We start from the raw sequence: 24,666 nt of genomic DNA, 5'->3' as shown, positions 1-24,666 counted from the left end.
CTACAAAAAGTAACCCCAAGCCTAGCAACACAGAGAAGACATGGAATTTAGGGTAAAGGCACACCTTAGAAAGAACACAGTTCAGATCACTGGAGAGAGCTTTGGCTGATACAGAATAAGAGGAGGGGGAGGATGCAGGAGAGCACACAGAGCGAAGCAGATGTAGAGTACACACTATTCCTAGATAGACAGCTTCCAAAACAAAGGTCAGATCTAAGGTAAAGGTAAGGTTTACAAAGCAAGGAGAAGGATAATTAAGAGTGGAAGAAAAGCCAAACAGATGAGAAACTTTACCAAGAAAATGAGTAATGGTGAATTAAGAATTTAGAGGATTGAGTGAAAGGTTTATTATTAGTGCAGTCAACACAATGGAAGAGCATGTACAACACAACCAGCAACCTGCAGAGACACTAGTGCAAAGGGTAGGTAGGGAAGTCTCAACTGAGCTTTCCAGCTCCACCTGAGGGTTAAGGACAGGAGACTATGAACCTTGGTAAGGTAGGAAGGGGCAAAGGGAAGTGGAGGAAATGTAACCAGACTAATAATTATAGCAGTGTCTGCAAATTCCTGAGCACCATGTCCTAAAGCTAGAATATGGCTGGTTCCCTACTCCCCTCAAGCTGTATCCCTCCACCCCAATTGAAGTGATGCCGTGACTTGACTAACCCAGACCAATAGCAAGTTGGCCTGGAATAAAATTCCAAAAAGAGAAGCTGTTATATGGTGGAGAGGAGCCCTTTGATTTTTCTCAAACCCCACTCCCACGTATTTCATATTAAAATAATCACACCTACTACCTTCCCCTTCACTTATTCTGTCAGTCACTAATCATAGGGATCAAGGAATGCCTCAGGTAGCATAAAATGAAGTTGAAATCCTTAGGTGGACATGGGTGAGGCAAAGCACAGCCTGTTCTTGGAGACACAAGAGATAATTCTTATCCCTTGCCTGGTGAGGCTTAGAACCCAGCTATATAGCTCCAGGGAAACTTGAGGAGATGCACACACACACCCCCCATTTTTTTCTTGGTACTAGAGACTGAACCCAAGGTATTCTATCACTGAGCCAAATCCCCAACCCTTATTTATTTATTTATTTTTTTAAATTTTGAGACAAGGTCTTGCTAAGTTGCAGAGGCTGGCCATGAACTTGATATCCTCCTTCCTTAGTTTTTTAAGTAGCTAAGACTACAGATGTGCTTCATTGCACCCAGCAGATGGATGCCTTCAAAATTAATGCTCTAAATCCAGAGTTTTACAATAAGACCCTAAAGGGCTGGAAGCAAATTTCTTCAGGGACACAGGCATTGATGTTGTGTGTCACATCCATCGTGGGAGTAGAGGAATAACTCCTCATCTCAGATAGGTTATGGAGTGTCAGAGCAGGTATAAATTCAGTCAAGGACTCCCTTGGCTCCTCCTATGTTAAAGCCAAAGGTTGTGCTGAAAAGGAAAAATATAAAACAGACCCCTCCCTGACCCACCCTATCCAGAACCCCCACAATACGAACAGCAAAAGTTTTAAGTTTTGTTGATATTTTTTCTTTTTTCCTTTCTTTAAAAAAAAAAAAAAAAAGTAAATAAATTAAATTGCCAACAATGTGGCTGGACTAGCAAGTGGGGTAGTCATAACCAGGCCATTCTTTTTTAAAAAAAAAGGGGGGGGACAGATGTGATTTGTGAAATATAAACAACAGCCAAAGGAAATTTATCAAAATAACTAACTACAATCACAGGTCTAGAGAGGGGTGTATGGAACTATTATGGGCATGACACAAGAGGCAGTATCTACCTGACTTCAGCAAAAGCCAGAGAGCAGCTTCTTGCTGAGCATATGAACCTCAACAGTCAAACCCCTACCCCAAACCCTGTCATTCCCTAATTATGAAAAAGTGGAAAACAGAGCTCATCTGGAAATTTCCAGCATTCCAACCTAGGAGCCTGCACCTTTAAGGTGGGCTGAACAGGGATGTGCTTCGCACAGAGGTCCAGTCTTCCCCTAAGGGCTATCAGTCATGGCCAATTACTGGCTTATTTACTTCTAGGGTTTTGGATCCACCCTTACCTTTTCTTCTAGATGTCTGTTCCTCAGAGCTGCCATATAAATGCTGCTTAGAATCAACAGGCCAGCCTGCTCTGATTCCCTGGTTTTAGAGTACAGGGATGATTAGCAATTCCTCATTCCAGCCTGATCCTCTAGGGAAAATAAATCTCTTTGTGCTTTCTGAAAATACCTGGAACCAGGGACCCTAGGCAGGAAAATACATAGGTGGGGACTTTCCCACCCATGCTGAGAATTAACAGACATTTTAGGGGAAGAAATATGGCAAAAGGCAGGAATCTGGGTTTCTCCCCTGAAAGGCTGAGCAAAGTGCTCCAGGGCCCTTCAGTGCCAGAACAGCAGGGAGATGTGTGGCTCAAGTGTAAGCCGAGGCATTAAGGAGAGTGGGGAGGACGACTCAAGGCCCAGCTGCTGGAGTGATGGGGTTTTCCCGATTTCCATCTCTTCCTCATAGCTGGTGGAACTCTCCTATATCTCCTCCACGCCATGAGCAAATATCATGACAAGCCCTGGCTCCTGCACCATGTCATCACCCATATGCTGATTTTCACAGGCCATCACAACAACAGCCTGCTTGCCAGGGATGCGCTTGGCCACGTAGTTCTCATAGTAGCGCCGGTTCATCTGTCTTGTCTCTAATGTGGCCAGACCCTGGGGCCAGCTGCGTTCGTGGGCATTTTCAATCAGCTCGTTGACAATAGAGGCAGGGCAGCCACTCTCCACCAGGGAGCGCTTGATTACAGCCTGGAGCACAGCATCTGGGGTTGAGATCATCCCTCCCCAGCGGGTCACTCTGGCCGGCTGCAGGGAGTTTACCCACCTGTGTGGAAGGGGTTGGAGGTGGTCATTTCAGCTCATCACCTTTATCTACTTTGGCTTTTTCTCTTAAGAGGAATGACCACCCACTCTGCAGTTAGCTAGCGTCTATTCTTCCTTCTCCTTCCAGTACTGGCTCAGAAACCCCAAATCTTTCCCTAGATGATCACATCCAAGTCACCACAAGTTACTCACCAATTAAATTCCATGAGTCTACACTATCCTTGAATTTTCTTTGAAATCCCAAATGCTTAGCACTTATAGTGCCTAGCACGCAGTAGGTGCTCAACAAATGTTTATTGATTCCTCTATACTGTGTCCCCGCTAGGCACTATTGCCCTATATATATCAATTCACACTTACATTTAGTCTATGAACTGTATAGCACTCCAGAACTGAAAGGGATCTTAGACTTCACTTGTTACTTCACTTGTTTTTGCGGCATTTTAGATCACTTTCCTGGATTTGTACTCTCCCTCTTCTTCTCTGGGTTGTAAGCTACCTGAAGACAGGGACAATATCTTCTATTTCTTTTTGGCCCTCTTATGACTCCACAGCTTTTAAAACAGGGCTTTGTTCTTGGTGGTACTCACCTAGTTCTGGAAAAACTGCATCCTTGGGCAGGATTCCCTGTCCATCCACCCAAATGAATAAGAGATCCTGTCCTGGAATTGAGGGTTATCCTCTTCTCCTCTGCCTTTGTCCTTTACCCAAATCTGAGAAGCAGTGGCCCTGGCCCAGTTTTCTTACTGCCCTTCTCTGCCACTCCCCTGTTATTCCTCCTTTCAGGCTTTGGTGCCAGGACGTGGAGTCTGACTCCATATCCTGAGTGACACTCACTCTAGGATCTCGTTGTATTCAATCGTCTCCTCCAGGTTCTGAAGGTTGGGGTTGACACTGCGGATTGCACGCATGTATGCCTTTAACAGCTGGATGTCTCGCTTCTGTTGGAGGGAAGGAGAACCAGGGATGATAGTTTAGGCAGACAAGATCTGAGAACCAAGGAAACTGAAAGATCTGAGAAACATGAGACTGTTAGCTTCAGGAAAACAAGAATAGGACTATCTCATTTCCAGCTGTCTCCCCAATGCTTAGCAAAGTGCCTTTACAGAGAAGGCATTTGATAAATGTTAGGTGAATAAATGACATGAAGGGATGAAGGGAAGTCAAATACCCACTCACCAGGGCTTACAAGCACAACCACAAATCCATGTGTTCACAGTGGTGTCTGTCACCCACAGGCATGCAGTTATTTGAATATGAGGCAAATGTTCTACCCCATGTTCTCTGAGCCCTACCTGTTCCGCCAGCTGGTGTTTATGTTCAGCTGACGTCTTCTCCAGCTCTGCAATACGTGTCTGCTGCTGTTGTACCACGGAGCGCAGGTGCTTAATGCAGTTGTGGTTTGGCAGCTCATCTTTGGGCATCTCCAGGCTGCAGTCCAAAGTGGGGAAAGAGCAGAACAGGCCCTTTCAATGGGTCATGTAGGCAAATGGCCTAGTCAGTGGCAGAAAATTGATGAGTGGGATATCTTCTACCCCAGATATCTAACATTCATTTCAGGCCTTCCTTTGTTTATTCCATTAACTTTCTTCCCCCAGACTTCTTCCTTCTCCTTTGCTCTACTTTATCTGAATTTCTTTCATCCTTTAAGATATAGTACTATGGGGATTTTTTTCCTTTTCTTTTTTATTATTTTCTTGTGCCTTTAATAGCCACTCCTACTTAGTATGGCCCTCCTAAACTGAGAGGGGGATTTCTAGGTATATTGCTAAACCACCCTGTTAAAACTGAGTACAGGGAAGCAAGAAAGGTAAAAGCCAGGACAAGAAAAGACAAGAGTGTTTTATCAATCATATGGGTTTTTTCTCCTATAGATTCTGCCTGTGCACTTATTTATTCTGAGAAATCCTAGATTCACTGCCTCTGCTATCAGCATTTAATCAAATATTTCTACCTCAAAAAAAGAAAAAATAGGGCAGGAGAGAGAAGCCTGGAAATTAGAGCAGTCAGCCTGACGAATAGAAAGCATTATGAGCCTGAAAGGGAAAAATAAAGTAAATCAATTTTTAGTGTTATCACCTAGATTGCTGAATTGCTGTCCTCTTATTAAAACAAAAACTTAGAAAGCAGCAAGAAAGTGACATTTGGGGCAGAGAACCAAGAGGGTCAGGTATGTCTGTGCCTACATGCACAGAAAACCTCCTTAGCAAGTGGGCAGGGCATCCAGATGCAGGAACAGAAATGAGAACCCCTTATCAGTGTGGGGCAGAAGGGAAGGAATCTCACCCGCAGCCCTGTTCACAGGTCACAGGCCGCTTTGGGTTGTGCTCACAGTCACTGAGGTGAGACATGAGGTTGTCAAGACGGACAACAGCACTACAGCCAAACACAGCGTTGTCACAGGCAATCTGCAGCTTTGACAACATGTTCCGCATGATCCGAGGTACTGGGCGCAGGTGGGCAACTGTCACAACGCTACGGTCCACTGGACACGTCTGCTGCTGAGAGAACCACTGGGTGATGCAGGCGTTGCAGAAAGCATGCTCACAGTGAGGTGCCTAAGAAGAGAGAACAGAGAAAGAGGGACACAAGGAAATTAGTAGGAGCTAAGAACCTGGATATAACTACAAAAACAACTGAGCCTTTGAAAAGCTTCTAGAACCAAAGGTCCCTAGGGTCACAGCAAATTATAGATCTACTATGGGCAAGGCATTTTGGGATCAGGCTTAAGATATATTTCCTGTGCTCAAGAATACAAATGGGAGTCAGGTGCAGTGGTGCACGCCTGTAATCGCGAGCTCAAAGCCAGCCTCGGCAAAAGCAAGGGGCTTAGCAACTCAGTGAGACCCTGTCTCTAAATAAAATACAAAATAGGGCTGGGGATGTGGCTCCGTGGTGGAGTGCCCCTGAGATCAATCCTTCGTACAAAAAAAACAAACAAACTGCTCAATAGGTGTAGTGGTGCACGCCTGTGATCCCAGATACTTGGGAGGCTAAGGCAAAAGCATCAGCAATTTAGTGAGATCCTATCTCAAAATAAAACAAAAAAAAGGGATTGGGATGTGGCTCAAGGGTTAAGCACTGCTGGGTTCATTCCCTGGTTCCAAAAAATAAAAATAAAAAACCAAACAGGTTGTGAGACAAGACAAACAAGTAAAAAGTTACATAACAATAAGAGATATAAATAACATTCCAGGACAATAGGAGATGACATAAGACAATTATTGTCAACTGGACTGCACATATAATAATTGGCAAATAAATAAAGACCAGAGGAGGGTGAGATCTTTCCAGACTAGGTCAATCATAGCAGATTATTTATGGAGAAGCCAAAATTTGATATGAATCTTGAAGGATGATTCAGATCACAGATATGGAGAAGAGGGAGAAAAGATTTACTGGTAGAGGATCAGTATAAGAGAGCAGAACAAGAAATGCCTGGGACTCCTGTTGAGAAGTAAGAAACCGCTCTACATAGATCCAAGTTGTTATAAAATAAGAAGGCTGACCTTAGGAGTCGCCATGAGTCCCAACAGACACACTTAAACTCCTAAACAGGGCCAGAGTTTTCTATAAATTACTGAATATCTTCTAACTGGATTTCCTACTCCTACCTTGGCCCTCCCCCAAAGACTTTTAATTAATTAATTTATTTTGAGATAGGTCTCACTGTGCTGCCCAAACAAGCCTTGAACTTGCAACTCTCCCACCTTAGCCCTCCCAGTAACTGATATTTACAGGTAAACACTGCACCTGGTTACCCCCTTCCTTTTATAATCCATTCTGCATTTAACAGCCAGAATAAGCATTTAAAAATGCAAAACCCCAACTGTGGTGGCACATGCTTGTAATCCTCCAGAGGCTGAGGCAGTAGGATCTTGAGTTCAAAGCCACCCTCAGCAAAGTGAAGAGGTAAGCAACTCGGTGAGATCCTATCTTTAAATATAATACAGAATAGGGCTGGGGATGTGGCTCAGTGGTCAAGTGCCCCGAGTTCAATCCCCAGTAACCAAAATTAAAAATTAAAATGCAAACCAAACCATATCATTCCCATGCTTAAAAATTTACAATGGGACTGGGCACGGTGGTGCATGCCTGTAATCCAGTGGCACGGGAGGCTGAGGCAGGAGGATCTCAAGTTCAAAGCTAGCCTCGCAACTCAGCAAGGCCCTAAGCAACTCAGCAAGAACCTATCTCTAAATAAAATACAAAATAGGGCTAGGGATGTGGCTCAGTGGTCAAGTATCCTCCCCCAAAAAAATTTACATTGGAGGCTCCACAATAGAGCACTTGCCTAGCACACATGAGCCTCCAGGTTTGATCCTCAGCACAAAAACAACAATAAATTTCTTTCCACGGTTTCCCACTGTACTTAAAATAAATCTAAACTCCTACTTAGGACCTATAAACTCTGCCTAATCTGGGCCTGTGTCTCTGACTCTCACCTTATGCCATATTCCCAGCAATGTTCAGGCCATTTTGGCTTTCTTTCTGTTCCTTGACCATACCAGCTCATTTCTGCCCCAGAACTTTGTGTATGTGCACATGTGTGAGAGTGGAGAGCAGGGGAAGGAAGGAGGAGAAAGGGAGGGGGAAAGGAAGAGAGAGACAGGCAGACACAGACATATTAGAGATTGAACGCAGGGGCCTTTACTACTAAGTTACATCCCCAGCCCGTATTTTTATTTTTTATTTTGGTGGGGTCTTGGTAAATTGCTCAAGCTGGCCTCAAACTTGTGATCCTCTTGCCACAGCCTCCTAAATCCCTGGGATTACAGGCATGTTTCATCACATCCAGCTAGAACCTTTCTTTTTTTTTTTTAATATCTATTTTTTTTTTTTTAGTTGTAATTGGACACAATACCTTTATTTTATCTATTTATTTTTATGTGGTGCTGAGGATCAAACCTAGGGTCTCACATGTGCAAGGTGAGTGCTCTGCTGCTGAACCACAACCCCAGCCCCTAGAACCTTTCTTTTACTGCTACTCTGTGCTTAAAATTAATGCCTTCCTGCAGATCAAAACATGAAAGCCCCTTATCATTCAGGTCTTGATTCAACTATCAACTCTTATTTATTTATTTACTTACTTATTTTTTGTGGTGCTAGGGATTAAACCCAGGGCCTTATGAGTGCAAGGCAAGCACTCAGCCAACTGAGCTATATTCCCAGCCCCCTCTTTTTTTCTTTTCTTTTCTTTTTTTTTTAGAGCATCATAGTTATACGTAGTAGTTGGGTTCATTTTGATAAAATCAAACATGCAAGGAACTTGATTTCAATTCCCATTCCCCCGTTTTCCTCTCCTCCTCCCTTTCCCCGTCTCCCCCCTCCTCTACTCTACTGGTCTTCCTTTTGCTCCTTTATTTATTTATTTTTGATGGGTACTTTCTACATATACATTACACTGAAATTCCCTTTGATACATTTATATATACACATAACATGATTTTGTTAGAGGTATTCCATATTTCCTCCCTTTTTCCATCCTTCCTTGCTCCCTCTTACTCATCTTCAACTCCTCTGATAAAAGATTTATGATATCTGATCCCCAACTCCCACTGCCTTCTTTCTCTTACTTTGCTTTATCTACCACATATGACAGAAAATATTCAAACCTTGATTTTCTGACTCCAGCTTATTTCACTTAGCATAATGTTCTCCATTTACCAGCAAATACCATTATTTCCATCTTCTTTATGGCTAAAACTCCACTGTGTATATATATACTTGATATATATATTTCTTGATTCACTCATCTACTGATGGGCATCTTGATTGATTCCATAATTTGGCTATTGTGAATTGCAACTATCACCTCTTTAATGATTATCCTAATTCAAACCCACCATTGCTACAGAAGTGTACAGAATGAGCAACCTTTTGTAGAGTTGTATACTCCCCCCACATATCTATCTACTCCCTGAAGGGATACCAAATAATTTTTTTTTTTTTTTTTTGAGAGAGAGAGAGAGAGAGAATTTTAATATTTATTTTTTTTTAGTTTTCGGCGGACACAACATCTTTGTTTGTATGTGGTGCTGAGGATCGAACCAGGGCCGCACGCATGCCAGGCGAGTGCGCTACCACTTGAGCCACATCCCCAGCCCCCAAATAAATTAATAAAAATAGGTAGACAGGGACAAGGACAGAAGTGAGAATTCTCTTTTTTTTTTTTTTACCAGGGATTAAACTCAGGAGTGATTAACCACTGAGTCACATCCCCTTCCCTTTTTTTGTGTGTATGGTGCTGGGGATTGAACCCAGGGCCCTATGCATGTGAGGCAAGCACTCTACCAACTGAGCTATATCCCCAGCCCTTTTGTTTTATTTTGAGATAGGGTCTTGATAAGTCACTTAGTGCCTCACTAAGTTGCTGAGGCTGGTTTCAAACTTGGAATCCTCCTGCCTCAACCTCTAGAATTGCTGAAATTATAAGTGTGTGCCACCATGCCCAGCCATCTTTTCATACTATTTTTATTTCTTTTTTTCTTTCTTTTTTTTTTTGTGGTGCCCAGGATTGAAGGGATTGAACCCAGGGCCTTGTGCTTGCGAGGCAAGCACTCTTATCAACTGAGCTATATCCCCAACCCACTATTTTGATTTCTTAACCATATAAATGTAATACCTATTCCAAAAATAAATAGAGCTGGGGGCTGGGGTTGTAGCTCAGTGGTAAAGCACTTGCCTCATACATGTGAGGCACTGGGTTCAACCCTCAGCACCACATAAAAATAAATAAAACAAAGATATTGTGTCCATCCACAAATAAAAAACATTTTTTAAAATATTTTATTTTGGTTAGCAAGTGATGTGGATAGCAACAGAATGTGATGGACATCATTATCCAAAGTACATGTATGAAGACACAAACTGGTGTGAACATACTTTATATAAACCAGAGATATGAAAAATTGTGCTCTCTATGTATAACAAGAATTGAGCAACCTTTTGTATAGAGTTGTATTCCACTATCATTTATTTGAAAAATCAATTAAAAATATTTTGTTTTAGTTGTAGTTGGATACAATACCTTTTTTAAAAAATTTATTTTATTATTATATGGTGCTGAGGATCAAACCCAGCGCCTTTTGTGTGGGTTAGGTGAGTGCTCTACTGATGAGCCACAACCCCAGCCCCTAAAAAAACATTAAAAAAAAATAAAGAGCTGGGAGTATAGCTCAGTGGTGGGAGTATGCTTAGCATGTACAAGGCCCTGGGTTCTAGCAACAAAACAAAACCAAACCAAAAAACCAAACAGCTGCATGCAGTGGCATACGCCTGTAATTCTAGCGACTCAGGAGGCTAATGCAGGAGGATCACAGCTACAGACCAACCTAGGCAACTTTGAGAGACCCTGGCTGAAAATAAAAAAAATTAAAAGGATGGAGGATATAGCTCAGTAGGAAAGTATACCTGGTTTCAATCTTCAGTACTAGAAAAACAAACAAACTATGGCATGGCATTAACATCCTTAGCAGGGGCCTTCACCCTTGGAAATATGCCTAGTATCACAAAGTTTGCCTCCCCTGCTCCTTAGAAGGTAAATCTTAGAGGTGGATAGATGGTTTCTAACTAGCACTCACCTCTTTATAAGTGTCTTGCTTCAAATGACAACAACAGAAAATAGACAAGGCCTTGTCAGAGAGGGAAGGGAACCCGACACACCCCATGATCTCTGGACATCATAAGGATAGCTCACTCCACACCTATTCAATATGTCTCTAATAGCAGTAGGCTGCAAAGACCTAGAAAAGGGATAGTCAATGGAGGGCTGCTTTTGGAATGTAGTCTGAATTTTATTCAGCTCAACCATATGTGCTTCTTTGGATGATTGGAAACTGGAGAAAAATAATCAACTCAAAGGTTCAAGGGGGAGTCCCTGGGAATTATATAAGCAGTAAATATGAGACCTCACTGATTGATTGGTGTCCTTGTTTGGAAAATGGGATTACCTCTAGTTGGCTGGGAGTAGCAGAGGATTAATTGGTATTTACAGAATGAGGGTAATAAGGATCATGTAGGATGATGTCCCATGAATGCAACAGTTAAGGAATCACCTTACTCATTGTATTTGACTGGTAATACTAAGCTTCTTCTCAAACTTGCCCTAAGAAGGTATGAGTGACTCTGGTTGGGCAAGGCTAGCAAAAAAATAACCTACTGATGCCAACAGCTTTCATGTCAAATTACAGAATGCATGGCTGTACAAAAGTTGATCTACTTAATAGATCCCTGGAAGAAACCATCAGTAAATGTAGTTCCCACTTCCTATGTGTTAATAAAAGAGGTCTACAGAGAGACTAGCTGATTATCAGGAACACTACATCATCAAAATTCAGAGAGAACTTATCAGGAATCCAGAAGGTCAAGCATGGAAAGGAAGATGAATCTAGTCACAGTTCCTGCAGACAAGAGGCAGTTATGAAGCCACTGCCAGAAGAAACAAACAGTTGGGTAACAAAAGCACACACTGCCTCAGTGATCTCAACTACTCAAGAGGCTTAAGTAGACGGATCCTAAATTCAAGGCCAGCCTCAGCAACTTGAGGAGACCCTGCCTAAAATAAAGTAAAGGCTGGGGATTGTAGATCAATGGTGGAGCACTTGCCTAGCATATGCAAGGCCCTGAATTTGATCCTCAGAATCATAAAAGTAAAAAAGAAGAAAAAACAAGCTACTGACTATTTTACAGCAGAAATATCTTAGAGCAACCTTATAAGAAAATCTGAAGCAGGGGATCTATGGCATCCATCTCAGGATAGACTCTGGAAGGCCCTATTCTTCTTGGAGCCACCACTGCTCCTCTGTACCAAACCTCTATTAAGGTTGGGGAGGGGAAGTAAAACATAGTGACTTCCCCATGGATTCCATTTCTCATGAACATTTTCTACTAGTTCCACTGCTACCTCTTGCCCTACTAAACCCACCATGCAACCAACTCACCTGTACTGGCTCCTCCAAGACCCCACTGCAAATAGGGCAGATAAGATCTTCGTCAACATCCCCCTGGAAACGGGTTACATCATACCCCATGTCTCATCACTGAAACCCAGATCCTGGAAGAAACAACAGAGGAAAAAGAGGCCAGTTCAGAAAGTCTACCACAATGTGGTGAAAATGAACTCATTGCCAAGATTAATTCATTTATCCAACAAATATTTATTAAGAGTCTAATAAGTACCAGTAATTTAGGGGAAAAAAAAATAAAAGCTGACATAAGAAATTTAATTTAAGGACTGGGGTATAGCTCTGTGATAGAGTACTTGCCTAGCATGAGCGAGGTCTGGGTTCAATTTCCAGCACCAGGGGGAAAAAAAAAAGGAAGAGGGATAAAGTGGATAGAGGCCTTGAAAGGTTAAGTACGAGCACAAGTACAGCACTGTGTTAAGTCAAAATGAACTGGATTCACATGCTTACTCTCACAAATTAGCTGTATAGCACAGGGAAAGCTACAAAACCTTCCTAAGCCTAAATTGTTGAGCTGCCATAACGTGCAATCTTAAATGCTCCAAAATCCAAAACTTTTTGAGTACTACAAATGGAAAATTCCATACCTGATCCCATGTGATAGGTCACAATCAAAACACAGGTACACTAAAGATATATATAATGAGCTATGCCAATCATGGTGGTACATGCCTGTAATCTCAGCAAATCAGGAAGCTGAGCTAGGAAGATTGCAAGTTCAAGGACAGGTTGGGCAACTTATGCAGAACCTGTCTCAAAATCAAAAGAGCTGGGGATGTAGCTTAGTGGTCCAGCACCCCTGGGTTCAATCCCCAGTACAGGGGGCGGAAAAGAAAGATATTAGGTTTGGGATGTATGTATAAAAAATAAAAACAAATTTAATGTTTAGACTTGGTCCCATCCCCAAGATGTTTCATTGCACACATGAAAACATTCCAAAATCCAATTAAATCCAAAATCCAGAAATTCGGGTCCCAAGCATTTTGGATAAGGGATGCTCAACCTACACTTGATTAAAAGTTCCTTTAAAGTAGGAATTCATGTCCCTTTCTATATTCAATGTAGTACTGAAGCCAAATTACTTACATAAAACAAATCAATAAAGTGTTTGGTGTTTTTTGTTTTGCTTTGATTTGTTTCGGTCTGGTACTAGGGATTGAATCCAGAGTTCTTTAATGCTAAACTATATCCCAGATCTTTCTCTTTTCATTCTGAGACAGGGTCTTGGCTAAGTCACCCAGACTGGCCTCAAATTTGTGATCCTCCTGCCTCAAACTACAAATTCCAAATTACAGGCATGCCCTACTATGCCCAGCTAAGTGTTTGTTTAAATGTTGCTTTAACTGGGAGCTTCACAGTAACGATGTGAAGTTTTTTTTAAGAGACGGTTTTTGTTTTTTTTTTTAGTTATGCATGGACACAATATCTTTATTTTTTTATTTATTTTTATGTGGTGCTGAACATGTGCAAGGCGAGCGCTCTACCACTGAGCCACAACCCCAGCCCCTAGTATCCTGTTTTCTTAAATAACACTAAAATTTTCTTTTAGGAATCATACCATGGTTCCAATGGACATGTGGCCCAAACCAAGACGGTGAGACTGTTGCCAAGAACCTTCCTGGTACTATCAAGAAAGCCCTTCCCCTGGGGTCACAGTTGACAGGATGAACCACCCAGAGTAGCTGGGGACCATCTCTGCCATTAGCTTGCTTATAAGAATGAAGGGCTGGTAATATAGCTCAAAGGTACAGAACATATCTAGCAGGCCCTTGGTTGAATGCTCAGTACCACACATACACACACACATAAAAAAGGTTGATATAAAGTAAGAAATCATATTCATAATTTTCATAATATTCAGTAAAGTCCTGGATTCTGCCTTGCCTAAAGCACAATCGCCACCCCCCACCATTTGGGATGGGTACTGGGGATTGAACCCAGAAGTTCTTTACCACTAAACTACATCCCCAGCCCTTTTTCTTCCTTATAGGAAGACAGGGTCTCATTAAATTGCTGAAGCTGGCCTCTACCTTGTAATCTTCCTATCTGAGCCTCCCAAGTTGCTGGGATTATAGTTGTGTGCCACTGTACTAGGCTAAATTTATATATTTTAACTATTTTGTATGGTGCTGGGGATTGAACCCAAGGCCTCACACTTGCTAGGCAAGTACTCTACCATTGAGCTATATCCCCATTGTCAATGTTTTAACTTTATTTTGATGATTTCAGATTTACAGAGAAGTATTAAGAACAGTACAAAGAATTTCCATATCCCCTTCATCCAGATCTCCAAATACTAACATTTTACATTTATTTTATAGTTTGCTCTATATATACATATTTAAATTTGGGGGGGTGCCTGTAATCCCAGTGGCTGGGGATGTGGCTCAGTGCTTGAGTGCCCCTGAGTTCAATCTCTGATACTGAAGAAAAAAAAAAAAAGTAGAAGAAAATCCTGGAGAAAAGGGGCTCATAAAAGTCGAAGAGGGGCTAGGGATGTAGCTCAGTGGTAGAGTGCTTGCCTAGCATGCAAGTTGCGAAAGCCCCTCAGTTCAATCCACAGTGCCAAAAACACACAAACAAAAAAATTAATCAGAAAAAAAATAAAATCATTTGCGCTTTTAACCAGACAAGGTGGCGCACACCTGTAATCCCAGCAAGTTGGGAGGCTGAGGCAGGAGGATCTTGAGGTCAAAGCCAGCACCAGCAATTTATCAAGACCCTAAGCAGCTCAGCAAGACCCTGTCTCAAAATAAAAAATAAAAAAGGGATAAGAACATGGCTTAGTGCTTAAATGCCCTGGGTTCAATCCCCAGTACCAAAAAAAAAAAAAAAAGGCTCCAAATGTAGCTCAGTGGTAAAGTACCCCAGTACCAAAACCAGTAACAATAATAATTGGTGCTTTTAATGCACCAGATAAAAACCTACAGATGATACATATCACAGCTATGAGGTCACTGCAAAATAACACATGTAAAGTATGCCTCCATGTGTGCAAAAAAAAAAAAACCAATATATATGTGTGCACATGCTTATATGTGTTTGGAACTCTCTAGAGGATACACAGGAAATTGCTAACAGTGCTTGCTGCTGAGAAGTGGGGACTAAGGCATAGAGATAAGAGGGGAATTTTAATTTTTCTATTTCTCTGTACCCTTGGAAATATTTGTTTGTGTGGTATTCACAATTCAAATATATCTATAATTATATTAAATTGTGAAAGAATGTATAGAAAATATTTACTTCATGTGTCATGTGCTATATATGTCATGTGTGGCATATAAAATACACACATGTTAAGATATTACATACTATAGCAAGGCCTAGAAAAAATGTACTCTTGCAAGAAAAGGTTGAATACAATTGAATTATGACATAAACTTGGTAAATATACTAAAAAGTATACACTCTTCTATCTAACAATTCTACCTAGAGAAACTTATCCTGAGGAAGTAATTACCCAAGGGTACAAAAAGAAATGAATCTAGTTGTCTATTTAAGTGTTGTGTATAGTAGCAAAATATCAGAAATATCATAAATATTGAGAATTTCTTAAATCCATAAAATTGAATATCATGTAGCATTCATACGACTTAAGACATAATTATTTCTCATCAGTAACATTTACTTAACATTTATTGTTTATATAATTTTACAGATCTTATATGCCATAGTTCTATTTTTGTTTAAAAACAAAAATATATTCATTCTCATTCCAGTCAGAATGGCAATTATCAAGAATACAAGCAACAATAAGTATTGGCGAGGATGTAGAGAACAAGGTACCTTCATACATTGCTGGTGGGACTGCAAATTGGTGCAATCACTATGCAAAGCAATATGGAGATACCTCAGAAAACTTGGAATGGAACCACAATTTGACCCAGCTATCCCACTCCTTGGTTTATACCCAAAGGACTTAAAATCAGCATACTACAATGACAACAGCCACATCAATGTTTACAGCTGCTCAATTCACAGTAGCTAAACTGTGGGACCAACCTAGATGCCTTTCAACAGATGAATGAATAAAGAAAATGTGGTACATATACATAATGAATATTACTCAGCTTTAAAGAAGAATGAAATTATGGCATTTGCAGGTAAATGGATGGAACTAGAGAATATCATGCTAAGTGAAATAAGCCAATCCCAAAAAACCAAAGGCTGAATGTTTTCTCAGATAAGGAGATGCTGATCCATAGTGGGGTGAGTGGTGGGTAGGGAAGAATGAAGGAACTTTGGTTTGTGTACAGGGGAAAGAATGGAGAGGTGGGGCTGTGGGGATGGGAAGGACAGTAGAATAAGACAGACATTATTACCCTATATACACGTACGATTACACTACTGGAGTAACTCGGCACCATGTATAGCCAGAGGAATGAGAAGTTGTGCTCCATTTGTGTACATTATGTCAAAATGCATTATAGTGTTATATACAATTAGAAAATAAAAAATAAAAATTTAAAAAATGTATATATATTTATATGCTGTGTATTCACATTTATATTTTCTTTTTTTTTTATAGGGGTTGGTAACAAGGGATTGAACCCAGGAGCATTTTAACACTAAACTACATCCCCAACACTTTTTTATTTTGAGACAGGTTCTCACTAAATTGCTGAGGCTGGCCTTGAACTTGTGATCCTTTTGCCTCAGCCTCCTGAGTTGCTGGGACTGCAGGCATGTACCACCATGCCTGGCCACATCTATATTTGAAAACATCTCAAAGGATATCTATTATAAAAGCCATTTTTAAGTATACATTGTTAATACTTTTAATTTCATTCTCAGTTTTGCTTTTAGTTTTTCTTACTTCTTCTACAATGATTTTTTTATTGTTATTTTTGTGGTGCTGAAGATCAAACTTGGAATGATCATGTTTTATATATACTATTAAACAATAACGAAGACAACAATTATTGAACATTACTAAGTGTTTGGCACTATTTTAAGCATTTTTGGAATATTAGCTCATCTAATCCTTATAACAACTCTATGAGGTCAATACTATCATTATTCACATTTTACAGATAAGTAACACAGGTGCAAAGGTTAAAAAGCCTATCCAAAATCATACAGCTAACTGGTGTAAAGCCAGATTCAAACCAGGTGGACTGGCTCAGAATGAAGCCTTTTTTTTTTTTCTTTTTTTAATATTTTTTTTAGTTGTTGATAGACCTTTTTTTTTTTTATTTATTTACATGTGGTGCTGAGAATTGAACCCAGTGCCTCACACATGCCAGGCAAGTGCACTACTAAGCCACAGTCCAGCCCCTCAGAATCAAGCCTTTTAACCATTATACTTACCTGCCTCCCCAAATGAAAAATGCAAGTTGGGGCTGGAGTTATGGCTGAGCAGTAGAATGCTCGCCTAGCACATGAGAGGCCCTGGGTTCAACCCTCAGCACCACATAAAAATAAATAATAAAATAAAGGTATTGTGTCAATAAAGGTATTGTGTCCAATTACAACTAAAATATAAATATTTTTTAAAAACGGGGGGCTGGGATTGTGGCTCAGCAGTAGAGTGCACGCCTAGCACATGTGAGGCCCTGGGTTCGATCCTCACCACCACTTAAAGAAAGAAAAATGCAAGTTGCCAAAACAGTATGCATACAATGGCCCATTTTTATAAAAATAAATTTAAAAAGGAAAAGTCATATAGGTAAATATTTTTTAAAATCTAGATGCTGGAGCCTTTTTTTTTTTTCTTTTTGGTATCAGGGATTGAACCCAGGATTGCTTAACCACTTAACCACTGAGCCACATCCCCAGCCCTTTTTTTTGTGTGTGTGGTGCTGGGTGCTCAGGGCCTTGTGCATATGAGGCAAGCACTTTACAAAATGAGCTACATTACAGCCCCCCAGCCCTTTTTTATATTTTATTTTGAGACAAAGTCTTACTAAATTGCTTAGGGCCTCACTAAGTTGCTGAGGCTGGTCTCTCAAACTTGCAATCCTCCTGCCTCAGCCTCTTCAGCCACTGGGATTACAGGCATGCACCACCATGCCCAGCTTGCTGGGAGTATATTTTAGATCTAGGTTGTACATTTCTGCAAAATTTGAGTTTTAAAACAATGAGTTATCCTTAGCAAGTTGTGAAAATTAATATTACCTTTTTTTCTTTTCTTTCCTGAGGCAATGTAGAAAACAGGCCTAGAGTTTGTATTGTGCTTCATTACTGTCATTTTAAATCAATGTTAATGATAATGTCTTAAAGAAATCAAGTACTGAAAATTATATGAATTGGGTTTCAGAAGATCCCACATCCCCCCCAAAAAATAGCAAAAAAACTTCCCTCAATTGGTGCACAGATACAGAAAGAGGGTAGAAAGCCATCAGCCAAGTATTAAGAATTAAAAGGTTCCCATATAAAGTCAGGGTTTAGATAACTCTGTAGAGCTGCTAGTCACAGTTGTTTTTAAATCTGACCACATCCCTACACTTAGTTGTCTGGAGATTTTCCTACTTTATCCTTCTTCCTGTACCTGTACCCTTTCTGAGGTGTAGCATCAAGAATTAATGGGCCAGGGGCTGGGGATGTGGCTCAAGCGGTAGTGTGCTCACCTGGCATGCGCACAGCGCTGGGTTCGATCCTCAGCACCACATAAAAATAAAATAAAGATGTTGTGTCCGCCAAAAACTAAAAAATAAATATTGAAAAACTCTCTCTCTCTTTAAAAAAAAAAAAAAAAAATTAATGGGCCAAGTGCAGTGGTACACACATGTAATCCCAGCAGCTTCGGAGGTGGAGGCAGGAGGATCACGAGTTCAAAGCCAGCCTCAGCAATTTAACAAGGCACTAAGAACTGAGACTCTGTCTCTAATAAAATACAAAATAGGGGTAGGGATGTGGCTCAGTGGTCAAGTGTCCCTGAGTTCAACCCCTGGTACCCCCTTCAAAAACAAAGAGTTAATGGAAACCAGGCACAGTGGTACACACCTGTAATCCCAGCAGCTTCGGAGGCTGAACAGGAGGACCACAAACGCCAGCCTCAGCAGCTAGGTGAGACCCTAAGCAACTTAGTGAGACCCTGTCTCTAAATAAAATACAAAATAGGGCTGGGGATGTGGCTCCATGGTTGTTGAGTGTCTCTGGGTTCAATCCCCAGTACCAAAAAAAAAAAAAAAACTAATGAGAAGGGCTGCAATTATAGCTCAGTGGTAGAGTGCTTGTGTGCTTGCCCAGTATGTGTGAGGCACTGGGTTTGATCCTCAGCATCACATATAAAATAAATAAGTAAATAAATAAATAAAGGTGTATTAAAAAAAGTCAATAGATGATGCCTAAAAATTTAAAAAGAAAAAAAAAGATTTAATGGGAAATTCACATTTCTAATCTGGTTAGGGTATTCCCTATTCCTCACCTATGAGAAACAAATGTTGACATGGTTATACACAATCTTGAAAGTCAGTTCTCTGATTTGGCTTTGTTCTGTCCCTAGGCACAGTCTAAATCTGATAGGTTAGGCTCATTTGACTATCCCTTCAAATCTCTGAAACTTCCAACACAGCTACTGGCTGGCCCAGAGGCCAGTCCAGTTATTATTCCAATAGGGAAGCCTCAGAAAAATTCAGCTGCTTATCACCCTGGAGCAAAAGGCCTAGTAAAATGGTAACCACAAGAACCTCAAGAGTCACAACTAGCAGGGCACAGTGGTACACACCTGTAATCTCAGCTCCTTGGGAGTCTAAAGCATGAGATCGCAGGTTCAGCAATTTAGCAAGGCTCTTAAGAAACTTCATGAGACCCTGTCTCAAAATAAAAAAATTAAAAGGAAGGGCTGGGGACTTAGCTCGGTGGTCAAGCGTCCCTGGGTTAAATCCCTAGTCCCCCCTCCTCCAAAAAAAAAGTCTTGAAAGGGTTCACTCAAACCAGGTAGGTGACCTGAAGTAGCACCGAGGTATCTCTTTCAGGCTTATAAAAGTTTGCCAATCTCTGATTTAAACATCTTAATCCAAATTGAAAACTGCATTCTGAGTCTCCTATTTTGCAAGCTAGAATCAAACCAGATTATGTTACTTACTTCCTCTGCATTACACCAGAATTTCTCCATTCTTGGTCACCACTGTTCTTGTAAGAATGCAAGAGATTTATCATACCCCTTCTTACACTTTTTTTTTGGGGGGGGTACTGAGGATTGAACTCAAGCCACTTGACCACTGAGCCACATCCCCAGCTCTATTTTGTATTTTTTTTAGAGACAGTGTCTCACTGAGTTGTTAAAACATGATGTATAACATGAGATATATATATGAAAAAAAAAAAAAAAAACCAAGATGGTGTGGGCTAATCAAGGAAATATGACAGTAGTGGTTCATGCTGTAATTCCAGCAACTTGGGAGGCTAATGTAAGAGAATTGCAAGTTTGAGGACAGCATAGGCAACTTAACAAGGCCCTAACAATTTAGTGAGACCCTGCCTCAAAATAAAAAGGTCTGGGGATGAAGATCAGTGGTAAAGCACCCCTTGGTTCAATCCCAATACTTAAAAAAAAAATCACAGAAAGTATTCTATAGAAAGAAGTTTTAGGAATCAGGTTTGTTTTGTTGTTGTTGTTTAGGAGGGGTACCAGATATTGAACTCAGGGGCACCCAAGCACTGAGCCACATCCCCAACCCTATTTTCCTATTTTTATTTAGAGACAGGGTCTCACTGAGTGACCCTGCTTTTGCTGAGGCTGGCTTTGAACTCATGATCCTCCTGCCTCAGCCGCCGAGTCACTGGTGTGTGCCACTGCACCCGGCTAGGAATCAGGCTTTTAAGAGCAATAGGAACCCCAACTGGCAGAGAAAAGAGGTGAAGCCTAGAATGGGATTTCAAATCAAGGCTCCTTACCTTTCAAGTGTTGGGGGGCAGGTTCCCTGTTCACAAGGCTCCAACCCCCTGATGCCTCCACTCAGTACCACTCAGGAGATGCTCCAAGTAACCCATCTTGTTGGCTATTCTCCAATTGAGTCTTCCTTCCTAGTGACAAACTCCATCACCAACGGATGGATGTAATGTCACAATCAGATGTCACAATCAGGAGCACTCTATTAATAGGAACAAGGAAGAGAAAGGTGAGTCAGGGGAACTACCTCCATTGGCATGAGACTGGATAGACTTGGATCTGGTCAAGAGTTAGTTGGGAAGAATGAGACAACTCCTTTAAGGACTACGGGTTTCAGTACAAAGTAGAGCTCATGAGCTAAGGAATCAAACATATAGTCCAACAGATTCAAACATAACTGGGAGAGAGGAAAAGGACAAGAAAGAGAAGAGCAGTTGGTGATTTAAAAAAAAAAAAAAAAGAAAGAAATTAAGAAAAAGGATTCTTTTATTCAGCACACCTAACTAGAAGTAATGTCAATGATTCCAAGTCCGTGATTATATAATACAGAGAGTCATAATACCAGACGTATTCAGTATGATGCTTTCATGTTTTAAATGTTTTCACACACTTATTTCATGTTCAAAGAATTCTAGTCCTACCCTTTAATTGGAAATACTACTTCATACAGAGATGCTCAAGAATGATGGTACATGTGCAATTCTACTTCCTAAGTCAGGAAATATTCTTGAAGGGACTGGCCTTTAAATAAAATAAAATAGGCAGTAAGGAAATTATTCCAGAGTGGGCAACTCAGAAGGCTGAAGAGCAGTAAAATTAGGGTGACCAGACTCTCACCTTTACAAGAATGGACTCAAACAGAAAAGATAAAGGTGATTATGAGATCTACTCAACTATTTTCAGGGGAATAGCAATTATTCAAACTTATTTCCTCACTAATATGTGTCTGTTAATAATTTAAGGACTGTGTTGGGATAAAATAGGATGATGACTTTAAAACATAATACTTTAAAGGAAAAACACAAAAAACAAATTAAAGAAACATAATACAAAGTCCACTTCATCTCTTTTTTAAAAATATTTTTTAGTTGTTGGATATCTTTATTTTATTTATTGTTTTTATGTTGTCCTGAGGATCAAACCCAATGCCTCACACATGCCAGGCAAATGCTTTACCACTAAGCCACAACTCCAGCCCCACCGCTTCATCTCGAGTCTGGTACATATGTTCAATAATGTTTCATGCTCATTAGCCACAGTGTGTTTTGCTCTTCCTTCCTTCCTTTCTTTCTTTCTTTTTTTTTTTGTAAAGGGGACTGAACCCAGGGACACTTTACCATTGAGCCACATTCTCAGATCTTTTTATTTTTTGAGACAGGGTCTTGCTAAATTGCTTAAGGCCTTAATAAGTTGCTGAGGCTAGCCGCACACTTGTGATTCTCCTACCTCAGCCTCCGAGTTGCTGGGATTATAGATATATGTTCCACCAAGCCCAGCTTTAGCACATATTTTTAAATTAATCAGAGTAATAAAGGTGCCATGCCAGACACACTTTCTCTTGCCTGTGGTTCAGCTGGGGTTGGGAGGTGTTGGTATTTCTCTCTACTTTCCTTTCCCACCCTTAATACAAAAAAGGGTATCATATTTCTTTCATTTGGATGATACCCCCATTTCCCAATAAAATGCATTTGTACCTCAAGAAATGCTTCCATAGGGCTGAGGTTATGGCCCAGAGGTAGGCGCTTGCCTAGCATGTGTGAAGCACTGGGTTCAATCCTTAGCACCATATAAAATAAATAAATAAAGGTACTGTGTCAACCTACAACTAAAAAATAAACATTAAAAAAAAAAAAAAAAACTGCGGTTGTGGCTCAGTGGTAGAGCACTTGCCTAGCATGCCAGAGGCATCGGGTTCAATCACCAGCACCACAAAAAAATAAACAAATAAAATAAAGGTATTGTGTGCATCTACAACTAAAAAATATATTTAAAAAAAAAAAAAAAAAGAAAGAAGTATTTCCATGCCAGGTGTGTGGTGCATGCCTGTAATCCCAGCAGCTCAGATACTAAAACAGGAGGATTGCAAGTTCAAAGCCAGCCTCAGCAACTTAGTGAGACACTAGGCAACTCAGTTGAGACCCTGTCTCTAAATAAAATACAAAATAGGGCTGGGGATGTGGCTCAGTGTTTGAGTGCCCCTGAATTCAATCCTGGTACCAAAAAAAAAAAAGAAGAGAAATGCTTCCAGGAACCAGTACTATGGCTATGCTCAAGCCTCCTTCAAGTGACAAGTTCCAGACTCAGAAAGCAAATAGTTGCTCACACTCAGAAAACCAATCCTACTTCAATACCCCACTGGGTAGAACAAAATGGGGTTTTTCAACAGAGTGGACAACAGAAGTCAGAAGACTTGGATTCTAGTCCTAGTTATGGAGCAACCAACTGGACAACTTTGAATAAACTATCTAACCCTTCTGTAGTTTTCAGTTTCCTGAATTGTCAGGTACAGAAAATGATACCTGCCCTAACTACCTTATATACTGTCCTACAAACAAATGAGAATTCAAAAGTATACTTAATACTACTATCCTCAGGTAAGGTATTATTTGTAGAAATATTACGGCAAAATAGATTTATAGTGAGAGCCAGAGGAAATGTTTGGAAAAACTTGTTCCTTCTTTTCAATTACTGGGAACTAGGCCAGGCCACAAGGTCAACTGGATACATAGGGTAATAACACTTTTGCATCACTCATATTCCCTCACGAGCCCACTCCATTCCTACTTGCTGGAAGACTAGCAGCCTGCAACACCATCAGCCTATTGTCAGACTCGAAAACCATTGTATAGGAAGGAATAAGACTTGCATAGATCATTCTCCAAAAATCTCGACCTCAGTAATAGCCTCATTTGCTGTCAGATGAAATGTTTCTTAATGGGGAAGATATCTGTCAATCCCTCAAGCAAAAAACGCTTTCACCCCTCTTGGCTTCTGGCTTCTTCTTCAGCCCCCAGCTCCCCACTCCTCAATATCCCTGCATCCTAAATCGGGGCAGGGTTTATGGTGTGTGAAGAGGTTGCGTGAAGCGTGCATGAGGACCAGGCTGCAAACCAAGGGCAAAGATGTAAGGAATGTGAGATTCCTTCGCGGAAGGCTGGGAGAGGAAAAGGAGCTGGAAAGGAATGAAAGACACAAGGCTGCCAAAGACAAGGCATGGGAGAGAAGCCAAGCTATTGCGCTTTGAGGGCGGAGGTTCAGGTTCCGCCGCCCCTGCTGAGGCTGGCCCCCCGAACGTTCCCTTCCTTCCCTCCAAGCCTGTCAATCATTGGCCATTTAAATACCACGCTGTTCTCCGCGGGTCCGCTCCTCCCAGTCCTCCGGCTGGCTCAGACCCCCTCCCTCACATAAGACTCCCCTACTCCAGGGCACCTCCCCCAGCAACACAACCTCCAGAGCCCCCTTCTCACCTCCCTACTCCTTCCCAAGGCTGCCCTCTTCCTTCATTTTTCATCTTTACTTCACCCCTTCTCCGGAACCCCAGTATCTAGAACCAAAACCCCTGGGACTTCGCCCCTTCCCCTCCCACACCCTGGTTTAGGTGAAAACTCGCGCAGGCGCAGTACGCACCACCCTGGACGCAGTCTGGGCTCTCCGTACCCGGGCCTGCCAGGAGTTGAGGCCGCAGCGGCCACAGGATAGCCCCGGTGCCGGGTCCCAGCCTTTCCCGGGAGGGGAAGGGGAAGGGGAAGGAGAAGGAGGGGAAAGAAGGTTCCGACCACTCGTCGCTGTCTCAGAAGGATCCTTTACCCCGCCCACTGCTGCTACGCAACCTGGCGGAAGCCCGTCACCAAGCCCCGCCTCTTTGTTTAACTCGAGCGCGACTAGAAGCTGTGAGCAGCCAACGAGGAGCGACGGAGGCTAGCCTGGCGTCCGCTCTAGACCGGAAGTGCTCGTGGTTCCATCTCGGGACTCTATAGCCTTTTG

At 41.4% G+C, this 24,666-nt stretch overlaps 1 protein-coding gene and 1 non-coding gene across 4 annotated transcripts; both read right to left on the bottom strand.

The window, feature by feature from the left end:
* Nucleotides 1-323: 323 nt before the first annotated feature.
* Nucleotides 324-24,524, bottom strand: Rnf41 (ring finger protein 41). Of its 3 annotated transcripts, none has more exons than XM_015483226.2 (7): nucleotides 24,310-24,524; nucleotides 20,688-20,884; nucleotides 11,823-11,935; nucleotides 5,167-5,438; nucleotides 4,176-4,311; nucleotides 3,718-3,821; nucleotides 324-2,881 (listed from the first exon to the last, which is right to left on the bottom strand). In XM_015483226.2, exons 3-7 carry the CDS (start codon nucleotides 11,910-11,912, stop codon nucleotides 2,530-2,532), a joined length of 954 nt encoding a protein of 317 aa, XP_015338712.1. In that variant the 5' UTR covers nucleotides 11,913-11,935; nucleotides 20,688-20,884; nucleotides 24,310-24,524; the 3' UTR covers nucleotides 324-2,529. The 3 variants fall into 3 exon arrangements, with proteins under 3 accessions (XP_015338712.1, XP_015338713.1, XP_015338714.1); XM_015483227.2 differs by having other exon boundaries at nucleotides 24,340-24,510; XM_015483228.2 differs by lacking the exon at nucleotides 24,310-24,524 and adding an exon at nucleotides 24,150-24,256.
* Nucleotides 4,569-4,706, bottom strand: LOC125618242. The gene has a single exon (XR_007349501.1). It is a non-coding gene; the product is annotated as a small Cajal body-specific RNA 11 (non-coding RNA).
* Nucleotides 24,525-24,666: the final 142 nt, after the last annotated feature.

The sequence above is a fragment of the Marmota marmota genome, unplaced genomic scaffold, assembly GCF_001458135.2.
Source record: "Marmota marmota marmota unplaced genomic scaffold, marMar, whole genome shotgun sequence".
NCBI lineage: Eukaryota > Metazoa > Chordata > Mammalia > Rodentia > Sciuridae > Marmota > Marmota marmota.
The sequence above is the reverse complement of the archived record's forward strand: the minus strand, read 5'-3'. Positions and strand labels throughout refer to the sequence as shown.

Bases quoted from the DNA above. Each gene is read 5' to 3' on its own strand.
- Rnf41 (XM_015483226.2), bottom strand. From the start codon at position 11,912: ATGGGGTATGATGTAACCCGTTTCCAGGGGGATGTTGACGAAGATCTT. The intron at 4,312-5,166 runs GTGAGATTCCTT...TTTGGACTGCAG, and splicing joins ACCTGTGAACAGGGCTGCGG to CCTGGAGATGCCCAAAGATG. The intron at 2,882-3,717 runs GTGAGTGTCACT...CCTTCCACACAG, and splicing joins GAATACAACGAGATCCTAGA to GTGGGTAAACTCCCTGCAGC.